Consider the following 24,067-nt stretch of genomic DNA (forward strand, 5'->3'; position numbering starts at 1 on the left):
TTTTTTTAAGAAAAAAAAGGGGGCGAGTAGACAGGCCTTGCACAGATAAAAGCCTGCATGCCTCTTGAGGGTCCGCCTCTCCCTCCCAGGCTAGTTTCCCCTTCGTGGTTTCTCCAGCTCCGCCCTCAGCCCCTCCAGTTTGTGCTCGGCTTCCTGTCCCCAGCACTCTGGTCTGCAGCAGCATGGCACTCACTGCCCATCTCTCCTGCCTCCTGGTGCTGTCGGTGGCAGGCCTAGCCCAAGGCATCAAGGACTCCCTCCGAGTCCAGGTAAGTGCCCGCAGCCCGCTCCCCAAACCTTCCTTCTGCAAGCCCAGGCGGGGGGCTTCCCCTCAAAACAACTGGCTTGTTCCCATTTCTCCGAGGGAGCAACCGAGGCCGGAGAGGTGACATATGCCCAAGCTCACCCAGGGGGATAGAACAGACTACTGTGTTTCCCCGAAAATAAGACATCCCCTGAAAATAAGACCTAGCGCAACTTTGGGAGGAAAAATTAATACAAGACACTGTCTTATTTTCAGGGAAACAGGGTAACTGGTTGACCCCCATCCAACCCCCTCCCCCACCACCCCTGGTTCCTTCCAGAACCCAGGTCCGAGGCCGCTGGAGCTGAAAGAGGTCTTCGCGTTGTTCCAGATCCAGTATAACCGAAGCTACTCGAACCCAGCAGGTACCATGGGACCCTTCGTCTCTGCCCAACCCCGCTCCTCCCGTTTAATCACTGATGAAGCCAGGCTCAGGGTGGGCACCGGGCTTGGCTAGAGCCGCTCAGCGGGACAGCAGCTGGGCTTGAGTAAGGACAATCATTCCTGTGCATTGAACACGGACCTTCTTGGCCGAGTCTGCAGGGAGGTGTGGCTGTTGGGGTCTGCCCAGAGGGTCCTTCGGCTCCACAGTGAGCGGGAAACCACATCTAGTCAGTCCATTCAGCAAACACCTAGATACCCATTTTGTCCTCAAGTTGGGACTCTCCGAGTTGCTGCCCTGCTCCTGCGCTCTTTGGCCTCCTCTCCCTGCGGGGGGCAGTCTGTGGGTGCTTTCCAGCCTGCCACGGGCCTCTGCCCCATCCCCCCCCCCCCCCCCCCGCCATGTTCCCGCCCCACCTGTGGTCAGAAGTGTGAAGGTGGTGGGTGACCTGGTGGCAGGAAGCCCCTCCCCATCCACCCACCTTTCCCTGAATCACTCTGCCTTCAGACCCTTTACCTAGCTACCCCCCCTCCCCGCAGTGGGCAGAGATGCCCCTGCCCCTTCCCGTCGCCGGGAAAACCCACCCTAGTGGGCTGGGAGCCACTTCCTTGGCCCAGGTTATGTGCAGCGGGGCTGGCAGGGCCCACAGGAAAGGAGCCAGTGCTCATCTGGTGAGGGTGGGCGGGAGACACCAGCAGGTGGCCACTTCCTGGCCGCCCCCCCCCCCCGCCCCCGCGCTTGGGAGCCAGCCTAGGAAGACCGTCTGTCTTCCGTCCAGAGTATGCTCGCCGCCTGGATATCTTTGCCCAAAACCTGGCCCGGGCTCAGCGGCTGCAGGAGGAGGACCTGGGCACAGCGGAGTTTGGGGTGACTGCATTCAGTGACCTTACAGGTACTGGGGCGCCCCTGGCTCCTAGCTGGTGGGTGGGGAAGCAGAGCTAGCCCAGGGACACTGGCAGATGGGCAGGCTGGACCTTTGGCATTCATTCCCCAGAGAGGGAGCTGGGGACCAGAGGCCTGGGGCTTGTCCCGTGCCCGAGGGCAGGGCTGGGTTCCGAGGCCTGAGAGCAGGTGCCGGGGATGCACTGCAGCAAGGAGCTGGGTCTCTCTGAGCCTCGGCATCCTCGCCTTTGTGTCTCCCAGGGCATTATGGGGACTCACCTGGCCAAGGGTGTGGATGGCTGGAGCGGGAGCAGCAGAATATGGGATGGGGGGGGGGGGGTCAATATTGTGATCTTGGTGGTCCCATCTGTCCCCCAGAGGAGGAGTTTGACCAGCTGTATGGGAACCAGAGGGCAGCTGGAAGGGTCCCCAATATGGACAGAAAGGTAGGATCTGATGAGCGGGAGGAGTCGGTGCCCGCCACCTGTGACTGGCGCAAGGCCGGTGTCATCTCATCTGTCAAGAACCAGGTATCTGCCTCTGCCTCACCCCGCCTGGCGCAGCCCAGCCCCAGTGGAGGGAGGGCCCCCCCCCCCCCCAAGGCCCAGTTCCCTTACCAGCCCCGCTCCTCTCCCCACCAGAAAAGCTGCTCATGCTGCTGGGCCATGGCGGCCGCGGGCAACATCGAAGCCCAGTGGGGCATTAAAACCAGACGGCCCGTGGAAGTTTCTGTGCAGGGTACGGCCGGAAGGGGGCACGTGTGCGGTGTGTGTGTGTGTGTGTGTGTGTGTGGGGGGGGCCTTGGGGCCTCGGGCTTCGTCACCCACGCTGCCCCTTCTCCACCAGAACTCCTCGACTGTGGCCGCTGCGGGGATGGCTGCAGGGGCGGCTTCGTCTGGGACGCGTTCATAACAGTCCTCAACAACAGTGAGTGCGGCTCCCCGGGGCTGCGGGGGGGGCTGCGGGGGGGGCTGCGGGCGGGTGTCCGGGCCGAGTCTCCTGGTCTCCCTTCCTTCCAGGTGGCCTGGCCAGCGAAAAGGAATACCCGTTCCAGGGGGCGGTCAGACCCACGTGCCAGGCTAAGAAGCACAAAAGGGTGGCCTGGATCAAGGACTTCATCATGCTGTCGGACAACGAGCAGAGTGCGGGCAGGGTGGAGGCCCAGGCGGGCGTGGGCGGGGGGAGGAGGGATGACAGGGATAGACAAACCGGGACAGAGGCGGACAGAGGGGGCTACAGAAGAGATGGAGGAATGGGGGTGGGAGGGAGAGACGGGGACAACCATGAGCTGAGAGCAGGGGAACCCGGGCAGCATGGCCTGATGGCACCCCCCCCCCAGGAATTGCCCGGTACCTGGCCACTGAGGGCCCCATCACTGTGACCATCAACAAGAAGCTACTGCAGGTGGGCTGGGGAAGAGAACGGGGGGAAGAATACATGGGGACGTGGCCCCAGGCTCAGCCCCTCTGCCCCTGCCCCTGCAGAGTTACACCCACGGTGTGATCAGGGCCACAGAAACCACCTGTAGCCCTCACTACGTGGACCACGTTGTCCTGCTGGTGGGTTTTGGTAAGACCAAGTCACCGGAGGGGAGGCAGGCCAAAGACGCCTCATCCCGCCCTCACCGTCACTCCACCCCATACTGGATCCTCAAGAACTCCTGGGGGCCCGCGTGGGGTGAGGAGGTGAGTGTGATGCTGGGACAGGACGGCAGGCCCCTCCCGCCTCCTGGCCCTCACACCCTCTGATGTCCCAGGGTTATTTCCGGCTGCACCGAGGGAGCAACGCCTGTGGCATCACCAAGTACCCGATTACCGCCCGGGTGGATCTTCCATCTAAGAAGCCACATCCGGTCTCCTGCCCTCCCTGAATCCGCCCAATGCCGCTCTCGCCTGCCACGCCTGCTGCCTCCTTGCTGGCCACCCCCAAAATCTCCCCCTGTCCTCCCAACCCCCTTGCTATTGGCTGAATAAACAGAGACAAGATCCTGTGTTCCCAGTGGACTCAGCTGAGTGGGGGAGGGGGAGGGAGAGCACAGACACCATTCCTGGACACATCCTCGTCCCCGCAGGGCGGGTGCACACAGGTCCTCACACACCGGGACCCTTAGATACATACGCGTACACACCCTCCACACGTGGACCCTATGTTACCCATGCACAGGCTCCTCCAAAGTCATGGCAACTTTATTGTCAGTGTGAGTAGAGTGGTGGGGGGGGCCTTAGTCATGATAGAGGCGCAGGAGGCAGCCCCGGAGGGTGCCCATGTAGCGGTCCCAGAGGCCCTGGTGCCTGCAATGATAACGGTAACAGCATGGCTGAGGTTTACCACCACCCACCCCGTCACGCCCTCGAAGTGCTCCGTGTACCTCCGCTCTGTAATCCTCACAGTATCCTTATGACCCTCACCATTTCACCCCAGCTTACGTGTGAGGAAACTGAGGCACGGGGAGGTCAGGGGACCCGCCCAAGGTTAAGTCACAGCTTCTCAGAGGTGAAGCCAGGACTCTGGTCCACACAGACATTCACCCCAGGGCAGCAGACCAGGGAACCCCGCGTCTGCAGGAGGCCGGGGTAACTCACCGGAAGCCATCCAGGGAGTGGACCGATGCTGAATACTGGTTCAAGAACAGCCGCACATCGTTCAGCGGCCAGTGGTCAGAGCGGCAGGGCTCCACAAACTGTGGAGCCAAGGGGACATCTAGCACCGGGGCAGCTCGGACAGGCCAGTCGGGGCCGAGCGGACAGCGGGCAGGACCGCTCACCTTCTCCACCAGGTCCACAAAGAGGTCTCTGACGTCCTTGTTGTGGGTCAGCTTGGCAGCCACATTCACCAGCCCCCGCGAGAGGTTCTGTGGGGCAGGGAGCCTGGGAGTCCTGCCTTCTGCCTCCAGAGGGTGGGGGAGGGGCAGGCCCTCTCCAAATCCATCCACCTCCCTCAGTCAACTCCCCAATGCTTAGGAGCTGCTCCCCCAGCACAGGTGGGCAGAGGCAACAGCAGCGCCACCTGCCGGTCAACCGAGGGCATGAACAGTCACCCGGTGGGACCGTGCACTGGAGGCTGAAGATGCCCAAGGGACACAGGCTGGTGTGGGCCACAGACCTTGAAGTTGGCTTCCATCTCGGAGAAGACACCGATCTTTCCCCGGAGGGTGGTGCACACCAGGCTGCAGGAGGACAAGGTCAAGCCTAGCTGCCTGGGCCCCACTGCAGACCCCACCCCATGGGCTTCCCCCCATGGGCTTCCCCCGTCACCTCTTATGCAGATCCAGAAGGTCCTTGTCAGCCACCAGCACTTTAAGCTCCTTCAGGTCCTGGAGAAACTCTTTGTCTAAGTCCACATCCATGTCATCCACCTGGGAGTCTGAGTGAGGCCCAGGAGGGGAGTTGGGGGGGAGGGGCACAACAAAATGCCCTCCCTTGGTAACCCAAGCCTTCTCACCCCCATCGCACCCCCATAAGACAGGAAACAGAGTGCCCGGGAGGCGGAAAGCTTTGCCCCAGAGCGCAGAGAAGTAGCGGGCCCTTTGTCTGCAGACAAGGTGCGTATGGGGACACTGGCCTGTGAGCAGAGATGGCTGGGGAGGGGCCCCGAAGAAGAGAGGATGCTGGGAACGAGGGGCCTGCAGGAGACAGTGCTGGAGGGGCAGCAGGCCTGAGAGGGTGGGGAGGTGTCCGGGCACCTGGGTCAGTAGGGGCCTCACCGACGGCTCCAAGGGTCCAGTTTTGGATCATGAGCTCAGCACAGAAGGCAAAGTCGCCAAAGCTCAGATACTGCAGCTTCTTCTTCCCCGTCTCAAAGCGGTTGTTGGCAAAAAAGACGATGGCGGCATAGTCTCTGCAGAGAGGGCGAGGCAGACCGGTCAGCGCTGGACACTCCTTCTTAGCAAGCAGCTCCGCCTGCAGTGTCTTCTGGGTGTCTGAGCTCCGGCCTCTCTCTGGCCCCGCTCCTGGGTGACATGCTTCCAGCCACCTCTCTCTGGGCCTCCTCATTCCCCATCTGTGAAAAGGTTTTAACCCAGGTCCCCTAAGGGGTACAGCGGGCACCTCAGGGTGGCATTGCCACTTACTGAGCACTTCCTGAGCCCGGAGCGGTGCCACAGCTTCACAGGTGGCACCGCCACAGTCCAATTGACTGGCAAACGGCGGGCTGGGATTTGAACCCAGGCCAGTCTGATCCAATTCACAGACCAGGAATGAGATAACCATCCCCCCACACAGCCAGGAGGTCAGGTGGGTTGGGGGTGGAGGAGGCGGACCAGACTCGGCCCTGGGAAGGACTGTGCAGAGTGGGGGAGGTGGCGGCTGCTCGCCTGGCTCTTGCCTGGCTCTCGCCTGCCTCTCACCTGGCCAGCCGGTCGGAGAGAAGGAAGTGCTGCTGGATGTTATCGACCAGGGAGCCCCGCATCTCCTCCACCACCTTGAAGACGCGCTTGAAGTTGTCGAACTGCAGGGAGGTCAGGGGAGCGAGGACTGGTCAGAGGTCGCTCACCCAATCAATTGGTTATTGAACACGGTCCCTCACCTATCTATCTATTCAGGCAACAGATGCTGATCTGTTATTCCTTCAATAAGTTATCAACTCAACAAATGTCCATTAGCTTTTGCCATCTTGACTCAAATAAGCCTTTACTCACTCCTGACTCTGACTTCACTCCTACTTTTAGGCACCACGCTCTCCAGTTCTTCCCCAGCTTGTGCTGGAACAGACTCTCCTGGCTGAGGCCCAGAAGGTAAAAAAAAAAATGAGCAAATGCTAAGCTGTCTACAGGGAGTTCACAGGAAACGCAGAGGAAAGACACCTAACGTTCCAGAAGAGTTACTTCTCGGCACCCCCAGAGAGAGTGTGAAGAGATGGCATCAGACTCTGCCTTGGACTGCGAGCAGACATGGCCAAGAACTGTACCCTCCAGCAGGAGCAGCACAAGCAAAAGAAAGCTGGCCGCGGGGGGCCGCCAAGCCCAGAGACTGCAGGGACCGTATGAAGGGCAAGGAGCGTATGAAGGGCAAGGCCAGAGAGTGCGGTACTACCCAGAAGGGAGCAGGAGCCAATGCAAGTTTATGGGTAGAAAAAAGCTACGGGCAGGCCCTAACAGGTTTGGCTCAGTGGCTAAGAGCGTCGGCCTGCGGACTGAAAGGTCCCGGGTTCGATTCCGGTCAGGGGCATGTACCTTGGTTGCGGGCACATCCCCAGTAGAAGGTGTGCAGGAGGCAGCTGATCAATGTTTTTCTCCCATTGATGTTTCTGACTCTCTATCCCCTCCCTTCCTCTCTGTAAAAAGATAAATAAATTATATATATATATATATATATATATATATATATATATATATATATATGAAAGCTACAGTCTGACCTGGGATTCTGAAAGGCCACTCTGGCTGAAGAGCAGCGGACTGATTTGAGGTGAGGAAAACAGGGGAGGAAACTAGGTCTGAAGTTGCTGCCACCATCAGAAGTGGAGGAGGAGGCTGGAGCTGGGACAGCGGCGAAGGGGAGGAGGAAGGGGTGGACTATGGCTGGAATGAGCATGGGTGAGGAGGCTGCAGTGCCCACCTGTCTCCGGCAGCTTTTAAGGGAGATGCCAGTCTTGGCGCTGATGTCATCCAGGTCCTTCTTGGTGCCTTTGGACAGCTTCTTGCCCAGGACCTCGCGCACAAAGGCCTCGTCGAAGGCATAGTACCTGCGTGGAGGCAGCGGACACTATGGCTTCCCATTGAGGAAGGTACTGGGGGGGGGGGGGGGCGGCGGGGCTGGCAGAGCCTGGGCTCGGCACCTTCCTCAGGGCCCGGGGGAGTCCCGTCCCTCCCTGGGCCTCAGGTTCCGTCTGCAGAATGGGTACATGGCAGCGTGGCTGGCACCCGCACCTCTCAATGAGCAGCGCCTGCCGGGAGGGCGGGATCTGGAAGATGAGCTGGTGCAGCAGCTTGGGCGGGGCGTGCAGCAGGCGCTCCAGCATGTGGAAGGTTCGATAGTGGTCCATGGTGTCACTCTGCAGCACGGCGGCCGTGGCGCCCGTCTGCTCCAGGATTCCCGAGTGCACCCGCAGGGCCACCGCGTCGTTCACTGGGGGCGGGCAGAGCGTCAGGCCCGCCCCCGCCCAGCCCCTTCGGGGGCTCCGACCCCCGCACCCCGCACCCCGCCGCCCGCTTCCGACGGCCCCGTCCAGCTCCGCCCCTCTCCCACCGGACCGCTCCCGGCCGCCCCCCACACACCCGAGTAGCCATCCAGCCAGAGGCGGTACACGTCCTCGTCGATGAGGGTCGTGTTCCCCACGAAGATGTCCAGCTCGTTGGTCATGGCGGCGCTCGGACGCGGCAGCAGCCGCAGCGCCCCGGCTGGAGCGAGAACCGCCCGGGCGGGCGCGCCGCCGAGGGGCCACTTCCGGGAGCGCCCGGAGCCACTTCGGGGACGGACCACTTCCGGGACAGAGCGGGTGGGGCGGGAGCTGCGGGGGAAGAGGCGGAAGCGGTGGGGCACCCCGGTCCCCGCCGCTACCCCTGCCCCTACCCCGGCCCGGCCAGCCTCCCGACCCTGGAACCCTTCCCGTCAGCCCTCCGTCCCTCCGCCCCGCTTCCTCTGCTCCTGTAAAATCCTCACTGGCCTGCATCCCACATGTGGGAGTGGAGAGCTCAATCCTCATTTTTTCTTCTTCTGTGAATAAACGTGTGTAGCCGACCTCCAAAGCCTTTGGTGGGAGACCTTCAGGTCTTCCTGCGGCTAAGCATCGCTCCCGGGAGGGCACACTGCTCCCGTGTTTGTGCTTGTTTGTTTAATGGGTTGATTTTAGAGAAGGAAACATCGATGCGTTGTTCCACTTACTTATGCACTCATTGGTTGCGTTTTTAAAAAAATATATATATTTTATTGATTTTTTACAGAGAGGAAGGGAGAAAGATAGAGAGCCAGAAACGTCGATGAGAGAGAAACATCGACCAGCCGCCTCCTGCAACACCCCCTACCGGGGATGTGCCCGCAGCCAACATACATGACCTTGACCGGAATCGAACCCAGGACCTTTCAGTCCGCAGACCAACGCTCTACCACTGAGCCAAACCGGTTTCAGCTGGTTGCGTCTTGTATGTGCTCTGATCAGAGATCCAAAGGCAGCTGTACCCACCTGAGCTACTCCCCTCCCACCCCCTACCCCCACCCCACCCCACCCCAGCCCCTGCCTGGCCACTAATGGCCTCTCTTGCTCTGCAGCTCAGAGCTCTGCCCGAAGTCCACATCAGGAGGGCAGCCTACCTATGAGTCTTTCCAAACTCTCTCCCCACAGCCGCCGCCCCAGCTAGATAGACCTCCGATCTCCCCAGTCAGTTTATCTCCTGTGTTGCTATTTGTGACAGCCCCAACATCCACTATCTCAGAAACCTGGCTTTCTCCCAGACTCCTCTCCACATTCAGTTTGCGGATTTGCCTCCTAAATATTTCTATTATCTTTTTGTTCTCTCCATCCTCACTGGCACTGCCCCAGTCCAGTCCTTCTGCAAAGTTCTCCTTGCCCGTTGACACAGTGTTCTTACTAATCTCCCTGCCCACATTCCCTCTCGCACAGAGCAGCCTGAACAATCGTTTTTAAATAGATGTTTTAAAATGTTACTCCCCTGATTAAAGTCCTGGGAAAATGTGCCAGCCTAGTAGTGAAAGCCCTTAAGAATCTGGCTTCCACCCTAACCAGTTTGGTTCAGTGGATGGAGTGTCAGCCTGCAGACTGAAGGGTCCCAGGTTTGATTCCCGTCAAGGACATGTACCTTGGTTGCATGTACATCTCCAGTGGGGGGTGTGCAGGAGGCAGCTGAATCTACCGTGTTTCCCCGAAAATAAGACATCCTCCGAAAATAAGACCTACCTACAGGTTTCCTTCTGAGTGAAATATAAGGCATCCCCCTCAAAATAAGGCCCCCCCTAGGCTCTGTCTCAGAATGCTATTGCTAAACATGAGAGGTTTGGTCCACTGATTCTGAAAGAAATGGAGTCACAAGAAATTCACCAGGAAATTCAGGAATTGGATTGTTATGTTGATGTTCCAGAAGATGATGACATGATTGTCATTGAATAAATGAGTAAATTCTTGATACTGTAGGATTCACAGTTTGTCTGGTTTGTGTTGACAACTACCGTACTACCGTACCGTATACAGGTAATAAATTTCCTTTATTTTCATTTAACAATAAATGTGTACCGTATTCTTCTTCATGGAAAAAATAAGACATCCCCTGAAAATAAGACCTAGCGCATCTTTGGGAGCAAAAATTAATATAAGACACTGTCTTATTTTCGGGGAAACAGGGTACGTTTCTCTTTCATTGATGTTATTAACTCTCTATCCCTCTCCCTCTCCATTCCTCTCTGTAAAAAAATCAATAAAAAATATATTTTTTTAAAATCTGGCTTCCGACCACGTTTGTTTCCTCCTGCCTCCCTTTCTTCCCACTTTCTCCACGCCCGGATGGCTCCCCAAGCTGCTCTCTCTGTTCCTAAAGCAGCCAGGCCCTTGCAGGCCCCAGCATCGTTCACCATGTTATTTCCTGTCTCGTTGATTGACAAAGCCCTGTGCATTTTTCGGGGACCTTCATCTTTCGGGAAACCTTTCCCTCAGACGGTATCCCTCCTCCATTTGCTTCTTGTTTAACACAACTTGTCTCCCCTGCCAGATTAAGACTTTCTTTAAAGCCGAAACCGGTTTGGCTCAGTGGATAGAGCATCGGCCTGTGGGCTGAAAGATCCCGGGTTCGATCCCGGTCAAGGGCATGTACCTTGGTTGCGGGCACATCCCCAGTAGGGGTGGTGCAAGAGGCAGCTGGTCGTGGCCAGTTTGGCTCAGTGGATAGAGCGACAGCCTGCGAACTCAGGGGTCCCGGGTTCGATTCTGGTCAAGGACATGTACCTTGGTTGCCAGCACATCCCTGGTGGGGGGTGTGCAAGAGGCAGCTGATTGATGTTTCTCTCTCATCAATGTTTCTGGCTGTCGCTCTCCCTTCCTCTCTAAAAAAATCAATAAAATATATATAAAAAAAGAGGCAGCTGGTCGATGTTTCTCCTCATGGATGTTTCTAACTCTCTATCCCTCTTCCTTTCTGTAAAAAATCAATAAAATACATTTTAAAAAATACTTCTTTAAAGACAGGATAAGACTCCTGATCAAGTTTATTCTGCGTGGGTTTTACACACAATGAAGGCTTACTGAACAAAAGAATCGCTTGTATGTGTACCCCACCCCCTCTCCCCCGCACCCCACCCCTGGGAAGGATGGAAAGGAGGTCGTCCCGGCTCTGTGGGGGGGGAGAGTTCCGGGGCAGTCTTGGTTCTCAGGAGCCCAGAGGCCTAGGCTCGAACCAGAGGCAGTTTGGAACTGGGAGGCACGAAGCGCCTGGTTGCGGGTTGACAGGAGCGGGTGCGGGGACCCAGGGTCCCGGACGGTCAGGGACTCCGCGGTCGGGAGTGGGCGGGCCGCGAAGGGGGCGCTCCGCGCTCAGGCCCCGCCCCTCCCCGGGGAGACGCCTCCGGATTGGCTGTCCTTCCTCAACGTCAGGCGGCCCCGCCCCGGCGCGCGCCCTGCCGCGTGCCCGCCCCCGTGCGGCGGCCGCAGCCTCCGCCTGGCGGCCACAGCCCGTGCCGGCGAAGCCGGTCCCAGCCGCAGCCGCGCCGGGCTCGACGTGGGGCACCTGGGCCGCGGCGGCGGGCGGGCGATGCTCCAGAGACCCGAGCAGCCATGGAGGCCGAGGCGGGCGGCCTGGAGGAGCTGACCGACGAGGAGATGGCGGCTCTGGGCAAGGAGGAGCTGGTGCGGCGCCTGCGGCGGGAGGAGGCGGCGCGCCTGGCGGCTCTGGTGCAGCGCGGCCGCCTCATGCAGGAGGTGAACCGACAGCTGCAGGGGCACCTGGGCGAGATCCGCGAGCTCAAGCAGCTCAACCGGCGCCTGCAGGCCGAGAACCGCGAGCTGCGCGACCTCTGCTGCTTCCTGGACTCGGAGCGCCAGCGCGGGCGGCGCGCCGCGCGCCAGTGGCAGCTCTTCGGGACGCAGGCATCCCGGGCGGTGCGCGAGGACCTGGGCGGCTGCTGGCAGAAGCTGGCCGAGCTGGAGGGCCGCCAGGAAGAGCTGCTGCGGGAGAACCTGGCGCTGAAGGAGCTCTGCCTGGCGCTGGGCGAGGAGTGGGGCCCCCGCGGCGGCCCTGGCGGCGCGGGGGGCTCGGGCGCTGGCCCGGCACCGGAGCTCGCCTTGCCCCCCTGCGGACCCCGGGACCTGGGCGATGGCAGCTCCAGCACCGGCAGCGTGGGCAGCCCTGATCAGCTGCCCCTGGCTTGCTCCCCAGACGACTGAGGGCAGAGCTTCCTTCGCGCCGACGCCCGCCCGGATGGCTCCCCAAGAGCCTGGATTGCGATGCACCTCGGGACCGGGAAGCCGCCCGGCTGCACGCGACGGGCCGCTGCTGGCATGGACTCACATCCTGGCCCTGAGGGGCGCCCTTCGCTCTTGCTGGCTGGGCAGCAGGCGGACTGGAGGCTGGAGCGGAGGGACTTGCAGGGGGCTGGGCGGGGGCTAATAAACTGGGACGGAAGCCGAGGCCATGGCAGCGTCTGATTGGGACTCGCCGGGGTTAGGCCAAGGACGGGGACGGGGAGACAGGGGATGGCTCCTATCCGGAGGGTCTGCAGAGCTGTGGTGTCTGACAGCCCCTCATTACCTCCGGTCAGGAGCGGTGTGAGACCGTGGGAAGCCGCTGGCTACAACCCCCCACCCCCTACACCTCCGCCGGCAGGCTCCGGGGCCGGCCGTGATCCGGCCGCTGAAGTGGCTCTAGTTCCCTTCCCGGCTCCTTCCTGCCCAAGACAATAGGGCAGGAAGCAGGTGTGGGGGGCCTAGAACCCACTCCGCCGCCGCCTCTGGCTGGAAGGGCAGAACAGCGCCCCCCTGTGGTACACCCAGGAGCAAGGTGGGCCTCCACCCCAGGAGGATGGGAATCCTCTTGGCTTGCTGCCCACAGCACTCTTTCCCCCAGTCCTGGAGATGAGGCAGAGAGATGCAGCTTCGTTTGTCAGATAAGACACAGTGGAGGTCCAGAAATACCAAATAATCTGTCCACGGCCATGCAGGGAGTCTGTGGAGCCGAGACCCGAGCCAAAGGTTCTGAGGATCCAAATGTTTTCCCTTCAGCCTCTGAGTCCAACGAAACCAGGCCAGAGCTTCAAGCCTTTTATTCCGTTTTGGCAGGTTTGTATAAAAATACTCTCTTTAGGAAAATAAATAGCAGCTGCCCTTGCAGTGGAGGCTTAGAGTCCCTGGAGCTAAAGTCTCCTCAGAGCCAGGGCGGCAGCTCAGCTCGTCACAGAAGGCTCTAGCACGCTCCTGGACTGTGCCCTTTCTGGAGGGGACGGCAGGACGCCCTGGTCTGGTCACCTGGCGCTGCTGGCAGTGGGGTGGCTGGGTTAGTGTTCTAGGCTGGCGTACCGCCTTCTGTCTGGGGGTGAGGCTGGGTGGGTCCCCGGAGAGGGTAATGAAGACTTAGGGAAGGCCTGGAGGGGGGCAGGGCTCCAGAAAACCTCCAGATGTCTATCCAGTCCTTCGGGGCTGCCAGGAGTTCTCTTGCACAAATGGGAAATAGTGTGTCTCTGATTTAATGCAAACTGTGCTAGAGAGGCGAGCTCCAGAGAAACTGAGCAGCTTTGGTGCCCCCAAGCTGGCTCTGCCAGGAAGCAGGATAGGCTCCGTCTCATCTGGGGGGACGGAGAACCCGCTGGGGTTGAGCATGGGGGATAGCCCAGGCCCGCTGGACCGATGGATGGGGAGGTATTGGCCAGGGAGGGTACCCAGAGTGCCTCATAGGGCCAAGAGGGTGGGGGAGCCTAGGGGATCAGAGGAGGGGTCCCCGCTGCTGCTGCTGCTCCTGCGGTGGGCTGAGGCACAGGGCTCAGGGGTACTGGGATAGGTAAAGACCAGACTGGGTGTGAAAGGAGTCAGAGAGGGTGTGGTCATGAGCGTGGGGGTGTGCAATGCCTCGGGTTCAAGGACAGGCCCTGGGGAAAGGGAGATACAAGGCACGGGGCGGGAGGGGGCTGGTGGGCTGCTGGAGCCGCCTGGGCCACCAGGGTCGCTCCCCTTGGCTCCTTCCGGGATTTTGCAGATGGGGCGGTGGGCTTCGAGCACCAGCTCCAGCCGCTCCTTCTGCTTCTGCAGCTCCTCAATCTCTCGCTGCAGTCCTGACTTCTCGTCCTCCAGCTTGTCGGTCTCCTGTAGGGGGAAGGTCAGGGAGAGGAGTCAGGAAGAGGAGGGCCGAACACCGCGGCTTCGCCTTCCGTGGTGATGGTGGATAGGCAATTGGAGAGGTAGGGTGAGGCGTCCTCCGCGAGTCTGGACTACAATTCCCAGGAGCCCTTGGGAGAAAAATGTGCCCCGGACTCCAATCAGGTCCCGGGGGGCATCTTAGGAGACCATCTGCCTGAGCTGCAGCTCGGCTGTGCGGTGCTCAGTGCTTCCTCCCGGTCCTTCTCTCCGAAGGCCTGGCTCTCCGGCGCCCCCTGCGGCCCTGCGGGCTCACAGCAGGCGAGGCCTCCGCAGGTTTGGTGGGCCGTGGCCTGGCGCCCTGCGCACCGCGATGCTCACCGCCTGCAGGAAATCGGTCAGTTCCTTCCTCCGGTTCCTGCACTTGGCCGCGGCCAGCTTGTTCCGCTCGCGCCTCACCCGACGGCGCTCCTCCTCCTCCGGGCTGATCTGGGGAACAGAGGAAGCAGTGAGGGGGGTCCCTGGCCACTGGCTGCCTGGCAATCGCCTCGTGCGGCGGCCCAGGGGCGGGATCCTGGGGGAGGGCATGGCGGCGCGGGGCGCCCTTCTCCTGCACTGTAAGGACCACCGTGTCCAGCCCCGTTTGCAATAGTTAACATTTCCCCCTTGCACCCCGCTTTGGCCTCCTACCATTTCCTTCTCAGAATGCCCGGCCACAAACCTTCATCCTCTTCACGTCCCAGGATTCAACTAAGATGCCTCTGTCTCGCCCTGGCCGGTTTGGCTCTGCAGATAGAGCGTCACCCGCGGTTTGATTTCCGTCAAGGGCATGTACCTGCCTTGATTGACGGGTCCCGGGTTTGATTTCCGTCAAGGGCATGTACCTGCCTTGATTGACGGGTCCCGGGTTTGATTTCCGTCAAGGGCATGTACCTGCCTTGATTGACCGGTCCCGGGTTTGATTTCCGTCAAGGGCATGTACCTGCCTTGCAGGCTCCATTCCCGGCCCTGGTGTGGGAATGTGCAGGAGGCAGCCAATGGATGTGTTTCTCACAGAGATGTTTCTCTCCGTCTCTCCACCTCCCTTCCACTCTCTAAAAGCCAATGGAGAGATATCCTCGGTTGAGGATTAGCACACAAAGTAAAAGATGCTCTGCCTCCAGAAGCTGCCTCTCATTTCCCGGCCAGAAGTGGCCTTTGCTCCTTAGAGCTGGTGGGAACTGGCCACTCTTTTCCAAGGACCCCTATTCTCTTCAATCTCCTGATAACAAGTCTCCTTTCTCCATAGGCTGTAAGCACTAGGAGGGGCCAATGAATACTACTAAGCAGTTATTTTTCTTTATAAATATATTTTTATTTTTTTCAGAGTGAAAGGAAGAGGGAGGGAGAGATAGAAACATCAATGATGATTGAGAATCACTGTTTGGCTGCCTCCTGGACTCCCCCCACTGAGGATCAAGACCGAAATCTGAGCATATGCCCTTGACCAGAATCGAACCCAGGACCCTTCAGTCCGAAAGCCGGCGCTCTATCCACTGAGCCAAAGCAGTTAGGGCTTGCTGAGCAATTATTTATTGGGGATCTACTGTGTGCCAGCAAAGGTCTTTTCTTAGATTCTTAACACAACTTTCCAAGTAAGGAACGGAAGCCCCTGCAGGGAAGATGAGTAACTTGTTTGTGCCCCTAGAGCAGAGATGAAAACCCACTCTAGTCTACGGTGAATGAGAGCCAGCTGATGAACAGCATCTCCTCCAAAAGGAACCCTCATAATCACAGCCCCAACCTCAGAGTACCCAGCGCCAAATCAGCCTCAGGACAGGGCTGACGGGAGCAAGCCCAGAAGCCTGCCTCTGGGGCCCACACCAGTGTTCTAGGTGCTCTTAAAGGGCCAGCCATCCTGTTTCTGGGAAAGCCTCCCCTAGCCCAGAGCACATCTTTCCCAGCATCCCACGCTCCCTCCCCATCCTCTACCCAGCCTGGCAGAGCGGTCTGTCTACTGTGCGAACCTCACCCACTGCAGTCCCTTCTACTAACATGCTCCGGGGAAAGGAAAGAGGCGCCATTCCCTTAAAGACCCTCTATCTCTGTATTATTTTTCTATCTCTTTATCTTGCTAAGGACTTTATGAGTGTGTGAGTAGGAACCCTGATTGGGGAAGCAAAAATTCCCAGCTCACTCTTCTTCAAACCTTCTCTGAGATCTGGGGGAGACAGTGTGGCGTGGTGGTTAGGGTCTAAGTTTAGAATCGGGCACACCTGTCTCATTACTCACTACGTGTGTGATCTAGGGCGAGTGACTCTGTCTTTCTGTGCCTTCGTTTCCTTGGCTGTCGGACGGGGAAAACCAGAGTGCGTTCCCAGAGGGCTTTAGGGAGTTTTAAATGCGACAGGGACACTGATTCAGAGAGTGCCTGAAGGGAACTGGCTCCTGTTCCCTCTCCGCTCCATGGACGCACACAGCGTAAGCCCACCCTCTGCACACAGGTCAGCAGGTGGACGCCCTTTACGGTCCATGTACCCTTCCGCATACACCTCACAAGTTCTCCCTCCACCTCCATTCCTGCCCCTGCCATCCCTCTACCCGGAATGTCCTTTCTTTCAGCTCTATCTATGCAAATCCTACCCGTTTTCCTAGACGAATATGCCTCCACCTCCAGGAAGCCTTCCCCGATCCAAAAGTGACCTCTTTGCTCTCTGGGTCTTCCCAGAGGCTCCTCTTAACCGTTACTATGGACTAGAAGTCCTCCTTGGCCCTGTAGGTGGTGCTCCCTTCTCCCCCTCCCAAGCCTGTGGTCTCCTTTGGGGCCAGGGCTCTCCTCCGCCTCAGCACCCGTGGGCATCGGACGGTGCAGAGCCTCTGCTTACCTGCTCCGGGGGCCGGCGGCGCGCCCCTGGCGGCGGCCCCAGGGCCCGGATGACGCCGGGCCGGGGCTGTGGGTAGCTGTACTGAGGGTAGGCCAGAGGTCTGGGGTAGCTGCTGGGTCCCAGGAAGTGAGGCTGCACCATCCACTGCAGCTCCTGGCTGCCACTCACCGCGTTGATGCTGGGCACCAGGTGGAGCTTCTGAGGGACAAGACAGGGAAGGCCGGGGGTCAGGGCTGTGTGAAAAGAGGGCGCCCAGTGGACAAAAGCCACGCTGCTACCCACACCGCTAAGGAGACTGCTCCTGAGCTGTGTGACCCCTGGCACGTCGCACAACCTCTCTGAACTTCCGTTTCCCCGTCAGCGCTAATACTTACAAAGTGTGAACTCCAGGCACTGTCCCAACCACTTTACAAATACTGACTCACACAATTTGCACAACCGTAGCTTCTTTTTCAGACAGGAAAACAGTTGTCCTCAGACACACAGCCTGGAAGTGGGAGGTGGGATTTGGGCCCCGGCAGCTAGACGCTCCTACTCCTGCGTCCCATTTGCACCAAGAGGATAATCACAGCCCCTCACTGAGGGCAGCTGTGAGCTCAGGTGAGAGGATGTGTGTGGCCGAGCCCGGCGAAGGCTGTGGAGGTCAAGAGCCACTGCTCTCGGTTCAGGCTGTCCAGTTATCACTATTATTACAATTATAATTTTTATTTAATTTAAATATATTTTATTGATTTTTTACAGAGAGGAAAGGAGAGGGATAGAGAGCTAGAAACATCAATGAGAGAGAAACATTGACCAGCTGCCTCCTGCACCCCCCTACTGGGGATATGCCCACAACCAATGTACATGCCCTTGACCGGAATCGAACCTGGGACCCTTCAGTCCGCAGACCGATACTCTATCCACTGAGCCAAACCGGTTTCAGCTACAACTATAATTTTTAGGTAGAGGAAGGGCCTTGGAGCTTGGGGGTGAGGAAGCTGATGGTAATGGTCTGGGAGCTGGGGAGGGAGGGGGGAAGGAAAGGTGTGGAAAGCTCCCAGGAGGGAGAGCACCCAGGCTGTCCAGTTCTAATCTTAGCTTGGCCGCTTACTGGCTGTGACTCTGGACAAGGTGAGGATTATGTCATTTCATTGATGCTAAGAAGTACCCTTTAGTAGCTTTGAATTCAGTTTAATTGGTGACTTTAAAATAAAAGTGGTGGCCCTGACTGGTCTGGCTCAGTGGATAGAGCGTCAGCCTGTGGACTCAAGGGTCCTGGGTTTGATTCGGTCAAGGGCGTGTACCTCGGTTGCAGGCACATCCCCAGTGGGGGGCGTGCAGGAGGCAGCTGATTGATGTTTCTCTCTCATCTATGTTCCTAACTATCACTCACCCTTCCTCTCTGTAAAAAAATCAATAAAATATATTATTTTTTAAAAAAAGTGGTGCCCTCGCCAAAACCGGTTTGGCTCAGTGGAGAGAGCGTTGGCCTGTGGACTGTAAGGTCCCGGGTTCGATTCCGGTCAAGGGCATGTACCTTGATTGCGGGCACATCCCCAGTGGGCGATGTGCAAGAGGCAGCTGATCGATGATTCTATCTCATCGACGTTTCTAACTCTCTATCCCTCTCTCTTCCTCTCTGTAAAAAATCAATAAAATATATTAAAAAAAAAAAAAAAGTGGTGCCCTAGATGGTTTGCTTAATGGTTAGGGCATCAGCCTGCAGATCAAAGGGTCTCCATTAGATTCCGGACAAAGGCATGTACCTGGGTTTCGGGTTCCCCAGCCCAAGTAGGGGCACCCCTGTGTGGGAGCTAACCAATCAATGTGTCTCTCTCACATCAATGTTTCTCTCTCCCTCCTCCTCCCTTCTACTCTCTGTAGAAATCAATGGAAAAAATATCCTTGGGTGCAAATTTTTTTTTTTTAAATTGGGAGGTGGAGGCAGGTTAGAAGAGGTCAATGGGGAGGGGTGAGGGAGAAATATGTAATACTGTCAACAGATTTAAGAAATAAAAAAGACTTAAGCCGAAACCAGTTTGGCTCAGTGGATAGAGGGTCAGCCTGTGGACTGAAAGGTCCCAGGTTCGATCCTGGTCAAGGGTATGTACCTTGGTTACGGGCACATCCCTAGTAGGGGGTGTGCAAGAGGCAGCTGATCGATGATTCTCTCTCATCAATGTTTCTAGCTCTCTATCCTCTCTCTTCCTCTCTGTAAAAACCCAATAAAATATATTTTAAAAAACAAATCCTCCCCAAGATGATCTCTGAATCTTTTTTAAAAAATAAATAAATAAAATAAAAAAGATTTAAGAAATAAAAAGGAATTAGCGGCTGGGTTTTTAAACCATTGGGTCTTAGATTCTGTGAAATGCGGTAAAGGAGGTGAAACTGCCAGCACACTGCCTCGCTGTGCCGCCTGCGCTGCAGGAATTGCCTGCCACCTTCTCTCACAGCCGGAATGTGGGAGACGGGGTCAGTGTGGGGATGGGGAGACGGGGTCAGTGTGGGGATGTGGGGATGGGGAGATGGGGTCAGTGTGGGGATGTGGGGATGGGGGAGACGGGGTCAGTGTGGGGATGGGGGAGACGGGGTCAGTGTGGGGATGGGGGAGACGGGGTCAGTGTGGGGATGGGGGAGACGGGGTCAGTGTGGGGATGGGGGAGACGGGGTCAGTGTGGGGATGGGGGAGACGGGGTCAGTGTGGGGATGGGGGAGACGGGGTCAGTGTGGGGATGGGGGAGACGGGGTCAGTGTGGGGATGGGGGAGACGGGGTCAGTGTGGGGATGGGGGAGACGGGGTCAGTGTGGGGATGGGGGAGACGGGGTCAGTGTGGGGATGGGGGAGACGGGGTCAGTGTGGGGATGGGGGAGACGGGGTCAGTGTGGGGATGGGGGAGACGGGGTCAGTGTGGGGATGGGGGAGACGGGGTCAGTGTGGGGATGGGGGAGACGGGGTCAGTGTGGGGATGGGGAGACGGGATCAGTGTGGGGATGGGGAGACGGGATCAGTGTGGGGATGGGGGAGACGGGATCAGTGTGGGGATGGGGAGACGGGATCAGTGTGGGGATGGGGAGACGGGATCAGTGTGGGGATGGGGGAGACGGGGTCAGTGTGGGGATGTGGGGATGGGGGAGACGGGGTCAGTGTGGGGATGTGGGGATGGGGGAGACGGGGTCAGTGTGGGGATGTGGGGATGGGGAGATGGGGTCAGTGTGGGGATGTGGGGATGGGGGAGACGGGATCAGTGTGTGGATGGGGGAGATGGGGTCAGTGTGGGGATGTGGGGATGGGGAGACGGGTCAGTGTGGGGATGTGGGGATGGGGAGACGGAGTCAGTGTGGGGATGGGGGAGACGGGGTCAGTGTGGGGATGGGGAGACAGGGTCAGTGTGGGGATGGGGGAGACGGGGTCAGTGTGGGGATGGGGAGACGGGGTCAGTGTGGGGATGGGGGAGACGGGATCAGTGTGGGGATGGGGAGACGGGATCAGTGTGGGGATGGGGGAGACCGGGTCAGTGTGGGGATGTGGGGATGGGGAGACGGGGTCAGTGTGTGGATGGGGGAGATGGGGTCAGTGTGGGGATGTGGGGATGGGGAGACGGGGTCAGTGTGTGGATGGGGGAGATGGGGTCAGTGTGGGGATGTGGGGATGGGGAGACGGGGTCAGTGTGTGGATGGGGGAGACGGGGTCAGTGTGGGGATGGGGGAGATGGGGTCAGTGTGGGGATGTGGGGATGGGGAGACGGGTCAGTGTGGGGATGTGGGGATGGGGAGACGGAGTCAGTGTGGGGATGGGGGAGATGGGGTCAGTGTGGGGATGTGGGGATGGGGAGACGGGTCAGTGTGGGGATGGGGGAGATGGGGTCAGTGTGGGGATGTGGGGATGGGGAGACGGGTCAGTGTGGGGATGTGGGGATGGGGAGACGGAGTCAGTGTGGGGATGTGGGGATGGGGAGACGGAGTCAGTGTGGGGATGTGGGGATGGGGAGACGGGGTCAGTGTGGGGATGTGGGGACGGAGGAGACGGGGTCAGTGTGGGGATGTGGGGACGGGGGAGACGGGTCAGTGCGGGGAAAACCGGGTCCACGCTCGGGCTGGGCTCTGGGTGCGGGCGCGGGGCGGGAAGACAGGCTCCAGCCGGGCAGTCCCGGCAGCGGCGCGGCGACCGGGTTCGGACCGGCGGCGGCCTCCCCGCTCCCCTCTGGGGGTGCGGGCCCCGGACGCGCGGGGCCAGGAAGGGAGGGGCCCGGTGAGTCAGCCGGTGACTCGGCGCCGTGACTCGGCGGAACGGACGCCGCTGCTTCCCGCCCCGGACACGTGCTCGCGGCCCCGACAGGAAGCGGCACCTGCCGCCCCGAGGGCCCCGGAGCCGCGGCCGTGCGGGCCGCCAGGGGCGCGGGAGCGGCGGCGGGGACCCCGCGCTCCTCCCGGCACCGCCGGTCTCACCGGCCCGGCCTCAAAGGAGGGGCCCCGGCCTGCGCCCCCCCCCCCCCCCGGGCCCCGGCTCCACGGCGCCCAGAGGGGAAGGGGCTTGGAGGCGGGTGAGCGCGGGCAGACGGACAGACGGACGGACAGACGGACGGACAGACACGCAGACGGACAGACACGCAGACGGACAGACAGGCGGACAGACACGCAGGCGGACAGACAGGCGGACAGACACGCAGACGGCGCCGGGGACCCGGTCCGCAGGGAGATGCGGATGGGCCCGTCCTCCCTCCGCGGTGGAGCCGCCCCGGGATGCGGCCCCAGGTGCACCGGACCGTCCGGGGCGGGACTAACGCAGCGCCCGGCCCCCTGCGGACTCCGACGGGCCAGAGCCACGAGCGGCGGACCGGAGGAGGTGACACGGTGAGGACAGAGGACAGAGGGAGGGACAGAAGGACACAGGCAGCGAGGGAAAGGGGGTGCGAGAGGGAGAGGGAGAGGAAAGGAGAGGGAGAGGGAGAAGGAGAGGGAGAGAGAAGGAGAGGGAGAGGGAGAGGGAGAAGGAGAGGGAGAGGGAGAAGGAGAGGGAGAGAGAAGGAGAAGGAGAGGGGGAGAGAGAAGGAGAGAGAGAAGGAGAAGGAGGGAGAGGGAGAGGGAGAAGGAGAGGGAGAGGGAGAAGGAGAGGGAGAGAGAGAAGGAGAAGGAGAGGGAGAGAGAGAAGGAGAAGGAGAGGGAGAGGGAGAGAGAAGGAGAGGGAGAAGGAGAGGGAGAGGGAGAGGGAGGGAGAGGGAGAGGGAGAAGGAGAGGGAGAGGGAGAAGGAGAGGGAGAGAGAAGGGGAGGGAGAGAGAGAGAGAGAAGGAGAGGGAGAGAGAGAAGAAGGAGAGGGAGAGGGAGAGAGAAGGAGAGGGAGAGGGAGGAGAGAGGGAGAGGGAGAGGGAGAGAGAAGGAGAGGGTGAGAAAGAAGGAGAGGGAGAGGGAGAAGAGAGGGAGAGGGAGAGGGAGAGAAAAGGAGAGGGAGTTGGAGAAGGAGAGAGGGAGGGAGGGAGAGGGAGGAGAGGGAAAGGGAGGGGAGAGAGAGGACGCTATCGGGATGGAGCTGTGCCTCCCGCGCGCGTCTCCCGGGTTTGGGGGAACCCGCCCCGGACGGGGGGAGCGGGCAGGACCCGCCGATGCGGCCCCGGCCCCGGCCCCCCGGCTCCCGCTCACCTGCTGGCCGGGCGCGGGGGGCTGCGCGGGGCCCCCGTACGCGCCGCCGGGCCCGGAGCTCGGCCCGGGCTCCCCGAAGTCCCGGAACATGCCGGGCTGCCTCCGCGGGGTCGGCGTCCGCGCGGGTCTGAGTCACCCCGCCTCGCGGATCGCTCCTTTTTATGAATGAAAGTTCGGGGCCGAGCCAGCGCCGGGGGTGGGGCGCTGCGCGCGGGCCCCGGGCTCCGCCTCCCGGCCGCCCCTCGGCCCGTCCGCCCGGCTGTCCGCCCGACTGTCCGCCCGACTGTCCGCCCGACTGTCCGCCCGGCTGTCCGCCCGGTCGTCCGCCCGACCGCCGCCCCGGCCCGCGCCGCCTTTTGTGGGTTCGGGGAGCGGACAGGACCCGGCGGCCCGGCCCGGCCCGCCCCTCTGACGCAGCTGCCCGTACATGGAGCACCTCCGCCCGGTGCGCGGGATTCCCTCCGCGGCCGGCACCTGCGCCCGCCCCACCTCCCGCCTCCCGCCTCCCGCCTCCTCGCCGCCCCGCCTGCCCTCCTCCCAGGCCCTCTCCGCCCCCCGCCGCCCCGGCCCTCCCCGCCCCCCGCCAGGCCGCCCCGGTTTCTGAATTTGTAAATCGGGACGAAATGCGCACAGAGCTGCGCTGCCGCGCGTGGGAGCTGGAACGAAGCCCGGAGGTGTGGAAACTAGAGCGGAGGATAGATGACGCCGATTCTCACTATCGCTGATGACTGTTACCTGGCGCCTGTTTCATGCCGGGAACCCTGCTGCCACCGACCCAGGCTCCCATCCCGGCCGGCACGGCGCCCTCCCGCGCGCCGTTTTAAGGATCAAGTTTAACAAAGAGTGACTGACTGACTGACGGACGAACCGCAGTTACAAAAATGGTGGCTATTTTAAATGCTTACCTGGAACGAGTGAATGCTTTGAACTACCCACTAATCCGATGCAAAGCGATGCTGCTGCTCCCAGGGCAATCCCAGGAGCGATCGCAGGTTTAATTCAGAGCCCTTGTGAGCAGGGAGACCCTGCAGCGGGGCCCTGGGGTCTCCAGCCCGAAAAACACCATCTTCTTTACACACTGTCCGTGCTCTCCCGAGGGCTGTGTGGCCGCAGCTTGTTCGGAGTTGTGTCAAAGCCCTCTGCGACCGCCGGCGCTGTGGCTCGGCTGACGGGAATTTTGTCCCCATTCGCCAAAGGATGGCAGTTTCCATTCCCAGTCAGGGGACATACCAGGTTTTGGGTTTGATCCCCAGTTGGGGGCAGAATGCAGAAAGCAACCAGTTGATGTTTCTCTTTCTCTTTCCCTTCTTCTCTTCTAAAAACATTTAAAAGAGAGAAAGAGAGAGAGAGAGAGCGCTCAGCTGTGTGGCTCAGTGATTGAGCATTAACCTATGAACCAGGAGGTCACAGGGCACATGCGGGGTGTTTGTGGGCTCAGTCCCCAGTGGATCCCCAGGGTGGGGGCATGCAAGAGGCAGCCAATCGCTGAAACCGGTGTGGCTCAGTGGATAGAGTGTTGGCCTGCGGACTGAAAGGTCCCAGGTTCAATTCCAGCCAAGGGCATGTACATTGGTTGCAGGCACATCCCCAGTAGGGGGTATGCAGGAGGCAGCTGATTGATGATTCTCTCTCATCGATGTTTCTAACTCTCTATCCCTCTCTGTAAAATAATCAATAAAATATATATTTTTTAAAAAGAGGCAGCCAATCAATGATTCTCTCTCATCATTGATGTTTCTCTCCCTCTCCCTCTTTCTGAAATCAATAACAAAGAGAGATAAAATTAAAAAGAG

General features: G+C 59.7%; 4 protein-coding genes across 8 annotated transcripts; 2 read left to right on the forward strand and 2 right to left on the reverse strand.

Annotated features, from left to right (window-relative positions):
• The first annotated feature begins 62 nt into the window (after positions 1-62).
• CTSW (cathepsin W) lies at positions 63-3,556 on the forward strand. Of its 2 annotated transcripts, XM_084893865.1 has the most exons (10): positions 69-269; positions 585-669; positions 1,465-1,578; positions 1,947-2,098; positions 2,210-2,306; positions 2,415-2,495; positions 2,588-2,710; positions 2,908-2,972; positions 3,053-3,253; positions 3,325-3,556. In XM_084893865.1, exons 1-10 carry the CDS (start codon positions 183-185, stop codon positions 3,436-3,438), a joined length of 1,119 nt encoding a protein of 372 aa, XP_084749991.1. In that variant the 5' UTR covers positions 69-182; the 3' UTR covers positions 3,439-3,556. The 2 variants fall into 2 exon arrangements, with proteins under 2 accessions (XP_084749990.1, XP_084749991.1); XM_084893864.1 differs by having other exon boundaries at positions 63-269; positions 2,210-2,495.
• Positions 3,557-3,738: 182 nt separating this feature from the next.
• Positions 3,739-8,084, reverse strand: FIBP (FGF1 intracellular binding protein). Of its 2 annotated transcripts, none has more exons than XM_084893867.1 (10): positions 7,783-8,084; positions 7,435-7,633; positions 7,124-7,250; positions 5,914-6,014; positions 5,272-5,405; positions 4,823-4,931; positions 4,671-4,734; positions 4,333-4,419; positions 4,151-4,248; positions 3,739-3,859 (listed from the first exon to the last, which is right to left on the reverse strand). In XM_084893867.1, exons 1-10 carry the CDS (start codon positions 7,865-7,867, stop codon positions 3,790-3,792), a joined length of 1,074 nt encoding a protein of 357 aa, XP_084749993.1. In that variant the 5' UTR covers positions 7,868-8,084; the 3' UTR covers positions 3,739-3,789. The 2 variants fall into 2 exon arrangements, with proteins under 2 accessions (XP_084749993.1, XP_084749992.1); XM_084893866.1 differs by having other exon boundaries at positions 5,251-5,405; positions 7,783-7,967.
• A 3,058-nt stretch (positions 8,085-11,142) lies between these two features.
• Positions 11,143-12,134, forward strand: CCDC85B (coiled-coil domain containing 85B). 2 transcript variants are annotated; one of them, XM_084894620.1, is made up of 2 exons: positions 11,143-11,340; positions 11,496-12,134. In XM_084894620.1, exons 1-2 carry the CDS (start codon positions 11,283-11,285, stop codon positions 11,855-11,857), a joined length of 420 nt encoding a protein of 139 aa, XP_084750746.1. In that variant the 5' UTR covers positions 11,143-11,282; the 3' UTR covers positions 11,858-12,134. The 2 variants fall into 2 exon arrangements, with proteins under 2 accessions (XP_084750746.1, XP_084750745.1); XM_084894619.1 differs by having other exon boundaries at positions 11,143-12,134.
• A 615-nt stretch (positions 12,135-12,749) lies between these two features.
• FOSL1 (FOS like 1, AP-1 transcription factor subunit) lies at positions 12,750-23,533 on the reverse strand. Of its 2 annotated transcripts, none has more exons than XM_084894618.1 (4): positions 23,180-23,533; positions 16,655-16,852; positions 14,172-14,279; positions 12,750-13,799 (listed from the first exon to the last, which is right to left on the reverse strand). In XM_084894618.1, exons 2-4 carry the CDS (start codon positions 16,793-16,795, stop codon positions 13,389-13,391), a joined length of 660 nt encoding a protein of 219 aa, XP_084750744.1. In that variant the 5' UTR covers positions 16,796-16,852; positions 23,180-23,533; the 3' UTR covers positions 12,750-13,388. The 2 variants fall into 2 exon arrangements, with proteins under 2 accessions (XP_084750744.1, XP_084750743.1); XM_084894617.1 differs by lacking the exon at positions 23,180-23,533 and adding an exon at positions 22,275-22,467.
• Between the last annotated feature and the right edge of the window lie 534 nt (positions 23,534-24,067).

This window comes from Pipistrellus hanaki (assembly GCF_964339955.1).
Source record: "Pipistrellus hanaki genome assembly, chromosome: 9".
Lineage (NCBI taxonomy): Eukaryota > Metazoa > Chordata > Mammalia > Chiroptera > Vespertilionidae > Pipistrellus > Pipistrellus hanaki.